The sequence below is a fragment of the Hakea prostrata genome, chromosome 3 (assembly GCF_041222555.1).
Source record: "Hakea prostrata isolate BN-2017 chromosome 3, UWA_Hpros_2, whole genome shotgun sequence".
NCBI lineage: Eukaryota > Viridiplantae > Streptophyta > Magnoliopsida > Proteales > Proteaceae > Hakea > Hakea prostrata.
In genome coordinates, this window is record NC_142602.1 from 4,000,201 (window position 1) to 4,013,518 (window position 13,318).

At 38.1% G+C, this 13,318-nt stretch overlaps 2 protein-coding genes and 1 non-coding gene across 3 annotated transcripts; all 3 read right to left on the reverse strand.

Moving 5' to 3' along the window:
• Positions 1–1,001: 1,001 nt before the first annotated feature.
• LOC149020130 (PLASMODESMATA CALLOSE-BINDING PROTEIN 1-like) lies at positions 1,002–3,965 on the reverse strand. The gene is made up of 4 exons (XM_089148214.1): positions 3,578–3,965; positions 2,802–3,041; positions 2,649–2,685; positions 1,002–1,913 (listed from the first exon to the last, which is right to left on the reverse strand). The coding sequence occupies exons 1-4, from the start codon at positions 3,630–3,632 to the stop codon at positions 1,568–1,570; spliced, it is 678 nt and encodes a 225-aa protein (XP_089004340.1). The 5' UTR covers positions 3,633–3,965; the 3' UTR covers positions 1,002–1,567.
• Positions 3,966–5,966: 2,001 nt separating this feature from the next.
• On the reverse strand, positions 5,967–10,990 carry LOC149020131 (LEAF RUST 10 DISEASE-RESISTANCE LOCUS RECEPTOR-LIKE PROTEIN KINASE-like 2.4). Its single transcript, XM_089146817.1, has 3 exons — positions 10,306–10,990; positions 7,596–7,716; positions 5,967–7,464 (listed from the first exon to the last, which is right to left on the reverse strand). Exons 1-3 carry the CDS (start codon positions 10,988–10,990, stop codon positions 6,129–6,131), a joined length of 2,142 nt encoding a protein of 713 aa, XP_089002943.1. The 3' UTR covers positions 5,967–6,128.
• A 1,702-nt stretch (positions 10,991–12,692) lies between these two features.
• Positions 12,693–12,764, reverse strand: TRNAW-CCA (transfer RNA tryptophan (anticodon CCA)). Its single transcript has one exon. It is a non-coding gene; the product is annotated as a tRNA-Trp (tRNA).
• Positions 12,765–13,318: the final 554 nt, after the last annotated feature.

A 13,318-nucleotide genomic window follows, 5' to 3' on the forward strand; every position in this document is an offset into this window, starting at 1 on the left:
ACGAAAGAGACTTTTTCTTCGATCTGGTCCGGTCCGGTCGATTAAGTTGGGTTGGCTTCGTGTCATTGAACCGTGTTTTCACACGGTTTTGCTTCACTTAAATTAGTTAAAAATGCAAATGTTACAATTCAACGGTTAGGATCTAAAGAAACCACGTGGTTAAATCTACACCATAGAGCTGCGCATTTAGCAATCAACGGAACACCTTGTCTCTCTCTCCCACCGTCCAAGAAGAGAAAAATAATATATTTACAAAGACATTAACCCTGCGGCATGTGAACGGTTCTACAAGTACCAAAATTCTCTTTACCGTTGAGAGCGACGACGAGGTGGAGGAAAAAGGATGCCAAGACCGGATGCGGATGAAAGCGGTAGAAGTTTTCTCGGTTTTAGTTGAATTTTTCCCCAAATCATGAAGCTGGCTGGGCTTTGCATGTGAATTAAATTAACTTTAAAGGATTCAACATGTAATTTTAATAGAACTATATTGCTTTTACAATTTTACCCCACTTTTTAGCCAGCTGTCTATCATTGGCAGTGAAAGCCTTTCCAGACAATATCCGGGTCTCTGCAGGGGGGCGAACAAAAATCCTTTACGTTTGCACCTTGAAATTAGCCAAAGCTTGTTTTTCACAACAAAATCAGAAAGGGCCCTTAATGCTCACATGTACAATTCAAATATTCCTGGGCCCCACGCCATAAAAATTAATTAAGAGGCCCGTGAAAGGGAAAGGTCCCCATGTTCAGGTTTTTAGGGATAAAAAATTAAAGAGAAAGAGAAGGTGCCCCACACACAAAGGTTTTTTTTTTTTCTTTTTTTTTTTTCACCAGTGGGTATTATTTAAGGAACCTTTAACGGCTACCTTTTGAGTATGGTACCACTCGTATAAATATAAGAATTTTCTTTTGATAATTTTATATCAATTTAAGGTACGTAATGGGCTTGAGTTTTTCTCTAGGGTTCAACCCAACCCCAAGAAAGAGAGAAGGAATTCGAATAACATTTTGGGCGAAGCGCATTCAAAAGATCCTCTTTAAGAAGACACCAAAAGCTTGTCAAGTGAGAAACCCCAATTAACAGCTTAAATTGAGAGGAAAATGAATACCTACCCTAAGTATCATCACTATATAAGAAATTAAGAACTAAGATTGAACATGTCAAGAGGGGAAAGCAAAAGCTTTCATCGAGAAGGTACACACTACTTAAATAAGGTAGCCAGATCAGTATCCACATGGCACAAAACTAGGAAAATCAACTTCTACTAGACAACATGTCTATGAGTAGATGGATACTCTCATGGTAGGGACAGTCCATAGAACCTTTCTGGCAAAAAAACAAAAGAAGAGAGCAAAGCAAGATAGATAGAAAGAGATCAAAGGTTCTATTCCACCGCCAGCAGCCCATCACCACCCAAGAGTAATAACACCTGGCTTTTCCACAGTAAAGAAAGAAAAAAAGACCCAAATGGGGATTGGTGATGATTCCCCCTTTGCTCACCAAGCATATATCACATGCAAAGGCAACATCTCATTCACACATCAAGAAGGAACCACCTTTGTCATTTCTTCAAGCCCACAAGAAAAGAAGGCCAGAAAACCAAAGGGCTAGCAGAAGTGGGCATAAGTTGTATTGAAAGACTTGGCCACCATCACTGGTATTATCTGTGCTGATGCCAGTGCTACTTGAAGGACCTATACCAGTTCCAATCCCTCCAATGATTCCTCCAGTGGTAGTTGTAGGAGTTGTGCCTGTGCTGGTGCCTGTTGTGGGAGTGATCCCGGTAGGAGTAGTTCCTGTAGTTGGTGTTATTCCGGTTGTGGGTGTTGTTCCTGTTGTTGGTGTTATTCCAGTTGTGGGTGTTGTTCCTGTTGTTGGTGTTCCGGTTGTGGGTGTTGTTGTACCCACTGCAGCACTGAACAATGACAGAAGTTGAGATGATCAGAAATTATATAGAAAACTCCACAAGCAGAGGTCCGGAACTTGAAACCCATATTAACAGACAAGCTATAACAGCTGTAAAGCCTTAACATGAGGAAGACCCATAAAAACATTTCATCATACTCAAGTAAAGTGCCAGAAATCATCGGGAATGGCTTTAAAAAAATCACCACTCCAAACTAACTATGGAAATCCAATAACCTTCTTTGTTAGACCCAAGAGGCCCTGCTTTTCACAGAGCAGAATCCAAAGCAGAAAGGGATGGGCTTCATAATTTATTACATAAATGTCATCAAAATAAAATAAACTGAGAACCTTGTAGATTTCAAAAGGCTATAAACTTTACATCTAAGATAAAAAGGAGAAACACCCACACACCAGCTTCCTTGTACGAAAATTATTGGAAAAAGAATCAGATTCAGATCCACTTTAGAGAAGGGAATCGATTTCTAGCAAGACATCTACCTAATGCCAGCAAGAAAGACTAGAACGTACACATATTGGAAAACCAGCAAAACAAGAAATAGCTAACTTCAACTTTGTAACTTTCACCGTAAGTTCATTAAGAATGCAATTAAGGGAGAACGAAAAAGGAAAAAAGAAAGAAACCCCCGACTTCCAGTAAGAACACACACTAACATCTATTCTAAACCAAGGTTGAAACACCATGCGCTCTCCAGGATGAAGAGAATGGATGATGATACCATACCTTGGGGTTGCAGGAAATAGACAAGAGCCACCTGGACCTGCATGTCACAAGAAAGAAAGAATCAACAACCAATTTAATAATCGAATAGTTTCTTATATTGGACACCCAGATCATATGAGTGAGGATCATGGCCTGTTCAGGGTTTCTACTCACTTGGGTCAGTTGTGACAGGTTGGGCAGCACCAGAAAAATCACATGTCCCTAGAGCCTGACTCTTCCTCTGGAAATAGCTGTTGACAGCATAAGAGCAATGGGCCTTTACAGTGTTAGGCTGGTAACAAGCGCCATTTTGAAGGATGGGCGTGCAGTCAGCTCCAGCTCCACAAGCATAATCTAAGGCCTTCTGAGAAGCTGTGTCACTCACATCACTCCTACAGACACACCAGTTTGCACCTAACAAAACCCACACAAAAAAAAAAAGGTAATAAAATTCAGTCTTTCAATAGAAACCATGGAAGAAAATCCCTGGAAGAAAAGATTTGAAAAAAAATAAATAAAAACAACAACAATAGATCTTGCCAGAGAAAAATACTAGAACGAAGAAATGAAAAGTAATAATCTTGTCAATAATAATCACAGCTGAAAATGGTTTTGCTTGTGTTCTGGACTTAATTTTTTTCAAGGTAAAGCTGCACAAAAGTAGCCCATAGATAGAAATAATAATCCAAAGGTAGGGGGATAATCCCCAGAGTCCTAAAAATGTGAACAGGAAACACCGACTCTGAACAAGAAAGACATAAAAGGAAAATAAAGGGAGAAGAGGAAAACCCATGTTCAAAGGGGGGAAAACAAAAAGTATCTAAGGGTTCTACGACCATTCATCATATTGCAGAAGCAGGGGAAGAAAACCCAAATGAGAAGAACCACTATCTGAAAAATGCAATCTCACACTAAAATGGTAATAAAGAAGAAACAATCTAAAAACTTACTCGAGTAACCAGTCATGGCCAAGACAAGTACTACAAGAAGCAGTAAAACATCCATTAATGAGACCAGAGTAAGCACCCAAATCAGAGATTAATTGTGTCCTTGGTGGGTTGTTCGACGAACCTTGAAATCAAGGAGCTGAGCTTTGTGGGTTTAAGTGTCTGCAAGACAAGAGAGAGAGAGAGAGAGAGAGAGAGAGGGGGGGAGAGAGTAAAACACTGGTGTAAGTGCTAGGGCTTGAAAGAAATTTAGATCTCTAGACAGTAGACAATAAATATGGGGAGGAGAGATGAATAGACGGTGGAGGTGTAGTGGTGTAGTACTGTGGTGTCTGTTTCTGTTCATCTGTTTTTGCTTTTATCTTTTTTACTTCTCGAGAGATTGAGAGAGATTGAGAGAGAGAGGGAGAGAGTGAGAGATGGGTCATGGGGCGCAGGGGTTCATGGGGTCTAGGGAAGCGAGCAACAGCAGAGCTTTCGGGGCTCGGGCGTGGTGTATTCAAACGGTCTTAAACCCACCAAGAGGATCAAAACTTAACCAAGCTTGGTTGGTACAGACTACAGTGTGGGACCTATACTATTTTTGTTCTCAAGTTTACTGGATTCTGCTCTGTCACTGTGATGTGAAATTGTCTTTTCTTCCTAAATCAGAGATTGCCTATTAGACTACATGATCTTGCTTATGGACTCATTATTTTGATTGCATGTGGAAAAGTTCTTATTAATGACCAGTTGTTTTACCATGATATTCTCTATTACATAATCATTCTGTTTAAAAAAATGAAGGGAAGAAAGGGGTTTTGACAAAATTAATTAGAAATAGAAGATCTGGACTCGTTCTCTCCTCAATAATCTGATTTGAGAGCTAATTTGATGTCATAACTAAAGACCAATTTCATGAATAAGGAGTCAAGAATTTAAATCTTCTTAAAGTTGGAGTAGAAACCTCGAAGATGAGTCACTCCTCTATGTTAGGCAATGAAAATTTGAAGAAAAAAAGAGAGTAGTAGTTTTGAAGCTTTGTGGCTATGGCTTTTTCAAGAGAGGACCCTCTCTTGGTTAAGTTTCTAATGTGCTAGATTGTTGCCTTTGAAATTCCTTTCTGTGTTGATGATTGAAAGAGTGAACTACAAATCTCCAGTTATGAGTTTTTTATGGTTATAAGATCTCTATCATACATGGTTGGGAAGATTGGGTTGGTGGCTTGGGACCACTTGCACATGCGCAATAGAAAGTAGACGAAATCTGATTGTTGTGCATTACAGATGAACTTTCCCAACAATTATTTGGGCCCGCCAACGAGGCCCATGGATCAAACTTTTTAGTAGCCCACGGACTTATCCCATTGGGCTAAGGGTCAAATGCTCCTCGACATTAATCGTTGTTTAAATCCATGACAAGCCATCGCACCGTTGGGCCTTTAATTATGTTAGGTTCGGCTGGGCCATTGTAGTCCAGCCCACTTACAACAAAAATCTATGCCATAGGGGACATGTGTCACATTTTTTGGCCTTCACAAGGATATCTATGCAGGCGCGAACAAAAATCCAAGAATAAGAAGCCCCCTGCTATGGCCTTTATGGTTATAAGATCTCCATCATGGATGGTCGGAAAGATTTAGTGGGTGGCTTGGTTAGCTTTAAATTAGGGTATCAATTTATAGTCCGAACCGTTTAAACCGAACCACACCGGCTTGATAGCCCCAAACTGGCCCGAACAGAACCTTAATAGGCCGTAATTGGGCTGAGGGTTGTGGAGCCCGCACCAACCCGAAATCGAACCGCAACCCGTTATAACCCGTTTTGTAATTTTACATTAAATAGTAGTTGAATCATTATATTATCATTAAGTATTTGGTATAGACAATTAAAAAAATTAAGCATGAATTCAAATATCAAATGGTCATTTTACTACTTAATATCTAGGTTCTTGATTTCTATAGAATGGGTGGGTTTTTTTTAATGGAAATTAACCAATAGCAACTTTGCTTTCCATATAATTTTCGCTTTTGTTGTAGGATGCTCAATTATTTCTTCTTTTTTTTTTTTTACACACCATAAACTATTAGTCAACCCGAATCTAAACCATTAGTCAAAACAGTTAGTTAGCCCGAACCCAAACCGCACCAAACCGAAACTGGTCTGAAACCGTTATTTTGTTAATAGGCCGTGTTTGGGCTAGGTGTTTTTCAGCCCGAAACCGCACCGTTGACACCCCTAGCTATAAGTTTGTCCAATTCATCATTTACCAAAAAATTTGTGTGGGTGGCTTGAGACCATTTGCACGTCTTCCTCCATCCCTATACATTGCCTGTTCAAAAACCAAAAGAGGGGGGGGGGGTTCTAATAAGCATTATACACAAACTTTTCGCAACATTTATTTGGGCCCGACATCGAGAAATCGATCCTTGTAAGTCCATGACAAGCTAATGCACCCTTGGGTCTTTGATTGGGTTAGGTTGGGCTGAGCTTAACCATCATAATCCAGCCCACTTACAACAATTGCATTTTTCATTCCATGGAACATAAAACATTAGGTCTAACTGAATCTACAATTACAATGATGAAGAGACAGCTGGAGAAGTTCTTGGAGGAGAACACAAGTAAGGTTTTGGTGGCATCTGCAATGAAGTAATGTTCCCTTCTAACATTTCAACAACTTTTCTCATTGAAGGCCGATTTGAAGGATCTGTTTGGATGCACCATAACCCTACTAAACTCATTTTCCTTACAATTTCTTCTTCATCTCCTGTATATAACCCATCTTGTACTCTTAGTACTTTATCCTGATTATCTTGCTGGAAATGGGTATATATCCAATGTGGGAAATATAATTCACTAGTATGATCTACTGACACTTTCACATTCTTTCTTCCTCCAACCATTTCTAAAACCATCATCCCATAACTGTATACATCAGACTTATGAGAGACTCCACCAAAATTTCGACTGAATACTTCTGGAGCAATATACCCTATAGTCCCTCTCATACCCATCATTGATATGATACTGTCTTTTGTTGGGCATAGCTTAGCAAGTCCGAAATCAGAGACCTTAGGGCAAAAATCTTGGTCTAGTAGAATGTTATGTGGCTTTATGTCAAAGTGTAGAATACGTGAGTTGCAACCACGATGTAGGTACTCTAATCCACGACCAATTCCGATTGCTATATTGAATAGTTTTTCCCATCCAAGACGAGGACTTGCTGTCGATGATTCGTTATTGTATATGAACTTGTCAAGAGATCCATTGGGCATGAACTCATACACAAGAGCTCTTCTAGTCCTCTCAAAACAGTAACCAATAAGAGAGACAATATTAACATGGGAAGTTTTACTAATACTTACAACTTCATTGATAAATTCGTCTCCATTTCCTTTGGATTTGTTGAGTATCTTCACTGCCACCAAGCGTCTATCAAGTAACTTTCCTTTGAATACACTGCCATACCCTCCTTCACCTAGCTTATCTTTGAAGAAATCTGTCATCTTCTTGATCTCTGTATAAGTGTATCGTTTTGTAACCAAGGATCCATTATTCTTCAAAAGAATCTCTATGTCAATGTCTTTGCTCTTATTAGATTTCCCTCTCAAGCAGCAACAATATAGGACTATGATCATCATCACCAGCAAACCAATTCCTGCGGCTGATGAAGCAATATAAACTGTATGCAGCAAAGAATTATTTCCCTTAATGGGTGCATTAATGGATGCATTAATGGGTGCAGTACAAGTATCGGTGAGGTTCAAAAGTGGAGCTTCATTGGTGAATCCAGCATAGGAACATGTGGAACAAGGTGACATGGTACTGCTTCCAAGGGATAATCCACCTTGACATTTCATAGAAGAGCACCAAGCGGGAGTAGACCCTTGGAATGTATCACAATATAATCTATTCACAACATAAAAAAAAAACCAAACTGAATTAGGTTTCCATATATTACTGAAAAAACTAGAAGCTCCACAAAGAAATTTAAGTCCAAAGCTTGATGGCCTTGAGATCGAGATTAAAATAATACTCACCTCCAGTTTTTCGATGAATCGCAGGTGCATTGCACGCAATTGTTAGCAGTTATGATTGTAGATCCATTGGGAACAAGCAAGGGGTAGTCAAGAGAGTTGCTGCTGACCATGGATTTACAGACTGTGGAGGATAGAACACTCCAAATCAAAATTATAATAAAAGAGGATGTCAAACATAAGACTGATCGATATTGTCAAATAACAAAACTAAATAATAAATCAAAAGACAAAAGTATTTTGAGTTTGGGTATGTCACATGTGATAACCGGTTTTAGGTTAATTACTAATGAATTGTAATTGTATGAAGATTAGAGTTTTGGACTTCCTCATTATCTCTCTAAGATAACATAAAAAGTTAAAAATAATTAAAAAAAGGATAAATATCATTTGTCCTCACTAAATGTCTAAATGATATTTAGATCTCTTTTTAGTGGGATAATATCACTTACCTTCTCTCTTATTTATTAAAATTATCAAATAAAAAAAGAAAAAAAAGAAAACAGAGAAAGAAAAAAATGAAACCTAAGAAAGACGTTTATATTTTTTTGATTGAGTATTTTTTATTTTTTTGAATTATTCTATTGAAAAAAAAACACATAGACTAAAGAACGTGGGGGGATTGTAACAGAAAAAAAAAAAAAAAAAAGAAGAAGAAGAACGTGGGGGTGTTTTGAGATTTGAGTAATAAAATTAATTAAAGGATAATTTAGGGTTTTAACTAGTAAAGAAATTGAGAGTATGTTAGGTTTTAATAATAATATTAATTGAGAATAATTTAGGATTTTAATTACTATAGTAATAATAATATTAATAGAAATTTAAATCTCGTTTAGAAAATTCAACCATCAATTTTATCAAATCTAGTCGTAATAGCTGATTTTATTTTTTTAATACATAAACTTTTGATTCCTACTAATAGCAATTTAAATTTTAAGTTTTATTAATCGAATGTTTAGGGTTTCATCAATTAATATTAATATTATTATTATTTATTTATTTTTTTGCTTTCTATCTGGGGAGGGAAACATTTACTAAGTACCTCCCACGGGCTTTTTCCTTTTTCTTTCTGATCCCCCCTATTCTTTTTTTTATATATATATATATATATATATATATATATATATATATATATATATATTAATTTACTTATAGGTAGTGTTATTTGTATTTTAGTTGTTCTATTAATTTACATAAATTTTAATGTGAACCTAGGACCGAATATAATAGAATAATTCAGAGGTGGGACTCACGTAATATTTATAGTGAAAAGACATTAATTCAGAGGTGATCCAGACTTGCTATACAGAGATTTTGCTTGGAAACAGTGCCTTTTTTTTATTTTTTGGTCAAAGGGTAAAAGCTTTATTAAATAAAATAGTTTAAGCCAGGAGACCTGGACAATAACAATGACTAATCAATCATGAAAATAGTTGGGATATTCCATCATGATCTAGAAAGAGAGAAACGAACGGGCTCTCTTAGCTAGGAAATCAGCAAACCTATTATATGATTTGTTGATGAAATTAAAATGAACATAGTTGAACTCTAGGGAGATTCACAAAATCTTTGTAGCAGCACAATGTTTTGATTGCTTGGGTAGCTCGGCAGCAATTCTTGAGTTCCAAGCTATTAGAGATGGCTTATTTTTTGGGCGAATTTTAAGAGTTTTCAATCTCCAAGTAACTTCAGATTTTCTGTCAGTAATTTTGGCACTTCAAGGTGCTCATAGTTCCTTAGATTGGATTTGTTCTAGTTTTGTTTTAAAGAGAACAGTGCCTACGTGGCACTACTCCAAGCAGGAACATGTACACTAAACACCAACTTAAGTAAAAATAAATCGGAACCATTTGAGTTTCAATTCGAACCGCACATCTGAGGTTTAATCCTGAGTTAACACTCTTGGCCAAGGCACTTGAGAAGACGACGACGTCGTCGTCGTCAGTCCTAAGCAGCGCCTCTTGGAGTATCAGGTAGGTCTCCCATGGCAAGATGCTTTGATAGGACCAAGTCTGCCGCCGCTCACGCCTTGAAGGAAGAGGTCGTCGTCGTCAGTCATGACTCATGCGCATCGCCTCCTGGAGAATCACGGTGCCGCTAGTTGGCTCGCCCTCGAGAAGCGCTTCCACAACCTCTTCCTCCACCTTCCCTTCCACCACCGAAAAGGCTAAACTCGATCAAGTACTGTCACCATTTCTATCTATTATTTATTGAAATTGTATAGCAAAGCGAATCACTGAATTTCCTTATTACACATTACAAGTTTTTCCGATATTGAATTCCATTCCACAACGGGGAAGACGATGGAAAATAGTTGGATTGCTAACTGAAATCCAACTCACCCACTTCGTGAAGGGATAATAGTTTTCAAAGAAATCAAATAGAAAATTGCCAACTTGAAAATTTTAACCCAAATCGATCCCACTTATTTTCCAACCCAGTTTAGAGGTTCAGTTCTTGGGAGACCTGCCTGATTCTCCAGAAGGCGATGCACATGAATGACAGCGACGACGTCGTCTTCTCAAGTGTCTTGGCCAACAGCGTTAACTCAGGATTAAACCTCGGATGTTTGGTTCGAATTGAACCTCAGATGGATCGGTTTGTTTGAAACAAAAACGGTTTATTTTCACCCATGCAAAATCAGCTCCGCCCTTGCTAGCAGATAGAGTAGAGTAGAGAAGAGAAGAGATAAGATAGATGGAAGAGTGCTGACCTCTGAGAGGAACATCGATGATTTTGCCACTCGTAATATTAGCAGTGTCGGCCAAAGCGTTGAGTGTCAACAAGGTAGCTGGGGTGGTTCCGTACTCATTAGCGATCTGCAACAGAGTGGTTCCCGAAGGCACCACAAGTCCATAATGAAGGACCTGATCACCGTCCACCGGATCGCAGCTACAAGGCAGAGGAATCCGCAGGCTTTGCCCTTCAGAAATTATGTTGTTGGAAATCAAATTCATACGGGCAATATCCTGGGCAGTCACCAACCCAGAGAACACGTCGTTCGCAATAATAGACAGCGAGTAGTCTCCTGGCTTTACACTGTAAACTGGGTTGTTCTCTGAAATTCCAATATTATTGAAAAAGCTTGCACAACTGCACTGGAAGGGGATCTTGATGGTTTGGTTCGCCTTCACGGTTTGGTATGCATAAGTTGAGAGTGGAAGTGAATTCGCACGAAATATGGATATGACGGTGACACCGAAGAGGTATGCGACGTCGACGAAAGATGAGGTTCTGGGAGAGACGACGTAGTCGACCAGAGCTGAACATGTCTTAATAGTACCGGTGCAGTTGAAGCCCAACGCTGTTGCTGAAGGGACGATTCTTACTAGCACCACTAGTACAACTACTATCGCTGCTGCTGCTGCCTCCGTCGCCCTACTGGGAGTGCTTCTCATCGTCCTCATCAATAACGACTCCACCACTGCAACATCTTCCTTCTTCCCTCCTCTCCTAGCTAAATTAATTAATGGGATATCCTCAAAAAAGGCAAGTCTCAGTCCTCTCTGATCAGACTTCCAAACTTCTAGTCAACTCACCCGGTCAAAACTTGATGTCCAAAAGCATGAGTTTTTCTATGAACCATGGTTTTTAACTTCTTTTTATTTTCTCAAGTATGAAAACACATAAGAATCTTTGCGATTTCATAACGTAAACGTTTTCTAAACATCATAGACATTTGCTTACCCAAGAGCCAAAGCGCCAGCGTCATGCATTGTATACTTTATTTATTTTTTGACCAAAGTTGAGCAGTCTATTTGTGACTCATACGATGACATCCATGATAGAAGTAAAAGGGCTTAATTATAATCATTCGAATAATTAGTTACAATTTAACGGCATACTTTGACCAAAAAATATATATCATGACATACTTTGACCAAAAAATATATATATCATGGCGTGTAAGAATTTTATATTGGGAAATTAGTTGAGGATGTCACGGTCGAGTCCAAATTGTTTATTTTGATGGGTAGATGAGATCTGTAATCTTTTATATTTTTTCATCACACATTAAAGGAAAATCTACTTCTCATTTTACTTGTCAAAATATAAATTTAAGTTTTTCTTTTAATATGTGATAGATTGATAGAGAGGTGTGACAGAGGCACAAACTTCTATCCTAACAAATAAAAGATCCCAACTCATTAAGATCTATCATCAAATTCACTATCCATAAATTTAGGTCAAAACCTATAACAAAAGTGCAAACCTAGAATCGCAAAATGATTGGCTTAGTTAATAATGACCAAAATCTCATAGGTGAATCAATTAGAGGATCAATTCTCCCTAATGGTATATATAATAGCTTCACCCATATATATAATCGATAGTTCTAAAAAAAAAATGCATCCCTAAAATCCACTATAGTCGTGTTTGAACAAAATTTATCATTAATAAATCACCAAATACCTTCTGAGTCAAGTGCCACAACAATCTGTAGACATTCTTGGAGGAGAACACAGGTAAGGCTTCGGTGGTATATCCAATGAAGTAATGCTTCCCTCCAACATTTCAACAACTTTACTCATTGAAGGCATGTCTAATGGATTTGTTTGGATGCACCATAACCCTACTAAACTCATTTTCTTCACAATTTCCTATCCCACTGTAGTAGTGACTCCTTCCGGTTCCAGCTTCTGATCAAACTTAAAATGCCTATAAATCCAATGTGGGAAATATGCTTCACTAGTATAATCTACTGACACTTTCATATTTCTTCTTCCTCCAACCATTTCCAAAACCATCATTCCATAACTATAAACATTTGACTTGCATGAGACTTCTCCAAAAGTTCTGCTGACACTTTCATATTTCTTCTTCCTCCAACCATTTTCAAAACCATCATTCCATAACTATAAACATTTGACTTGTATGAGACTTCTCCAAAAGTTCGGAAAAATACTTCTAGTGCAATATATCAGGAGTCCCTCTCATATCCTTGGGCATAGTTTAGCAAGTCCAAAATCAAGAAGAGCAAGAATGTTGACTTGGGAAGTCCTGCTAATGCTTGCAACCTCAAAAAAGTCTCTACTTTAGATCAATATCCTTATTTTTGTTATCTAAAAAGATTTTGAGGCTATTTTTTATGGGAATTTTTGAACCCGACGTGAATCGAACACGCAACCTTCTGATCTGGAGTCAGACGCGCTACCATTGCGCCACGGATCCTTATTGAATTATAACTATTTTAAACCTTATAAATTGAGTATTTTGATAAAAGATGTGGGGAATGACATTGTGCTTTAATTTCAAATAGACCATTTAACCGATACAACGGATCGGTACCATACCGATATCAATCAAAACACAGATCTGATTCCATTCACAAAACCACGATCTCCTGAGACACGTGTTACGTGATGGCACAATCACCAACCACTTTGCCCCAATTCTTCCGTTGGATCCCATCATGGAATAGGGGGTCCCACTGTCATAAAGAGTTGCAATGATGTGGGCCCCGATGCTTTCGGCTGGCCTTGGCCGAAAAGGTTCCCAAGACATTAGTTTGGAATCTTTGTTGATTGAGGGTAATCACAGTATATCATCATGTGTTTCATTTACATGAGTGAATGGGATAGAAAAATGTAACGTTAATGGTAAATACCCCTCCAGTGCCTTGAATTGCCTTGGGAGAATAAATCATGATGGGAAAGAATTTACATGCCACATCAATAATGGTGCAGGGATACGACATGCAAATATAAGATATAATTTTATCCATG

What these genes read in the sequence shown, in the direction of transcription:
- LOC149020130 (XM_089148214.1), bottom strand. Translation starts at nt 3,632, where the DNA reads ATGGATGTTTTACTGCTTCTTGTAGTACTTGTCTTGGCCATGACTGGT. An exon ending in GGCCATGACTGGTTACTCGA is followed by an intron (nt 3,042 to 3,577) that starts GTAAGTTTTTAG and finishes GGGTTTTGTTAG; the next exon opens with GTGCAAACTGGTGTGTCTGT. An exon ending in CTATTTCCTGCAACCCCAAG is followed by an intron (nt 1,914 to 2,648) that starts GTATGGTATCAT and finishes GTCATTGTTCAG; the next exon opens with TGCTGCAGTGGGTACAACAA.
- LOC149020131 (XM_089146817.1), bottom strand. Translation starts at nt 10,990, where the DNA reads ATGAGAAGCACTCCCAGTAGGGCGACGGAGGCAGCAGCAGCAGCGATA. An exon ending in CATCGATGTTCCTCTCAGAG is followed by an intron (nt 7,717 to 10,305) that starts GTCAGCACTCTT and finishes TATCCTCCACAG; the next exon opens with TCTGTAAATCCATGGTCAGC. An exon ending in GATTCATCGAAAAACTGGAG is followed by an intron (nt 7,465 to 7,595) that starts GTGAGTATTATT and finishes TGTTGTGAATAG; the next exon opens with ATTATATTGTGATACATTCC.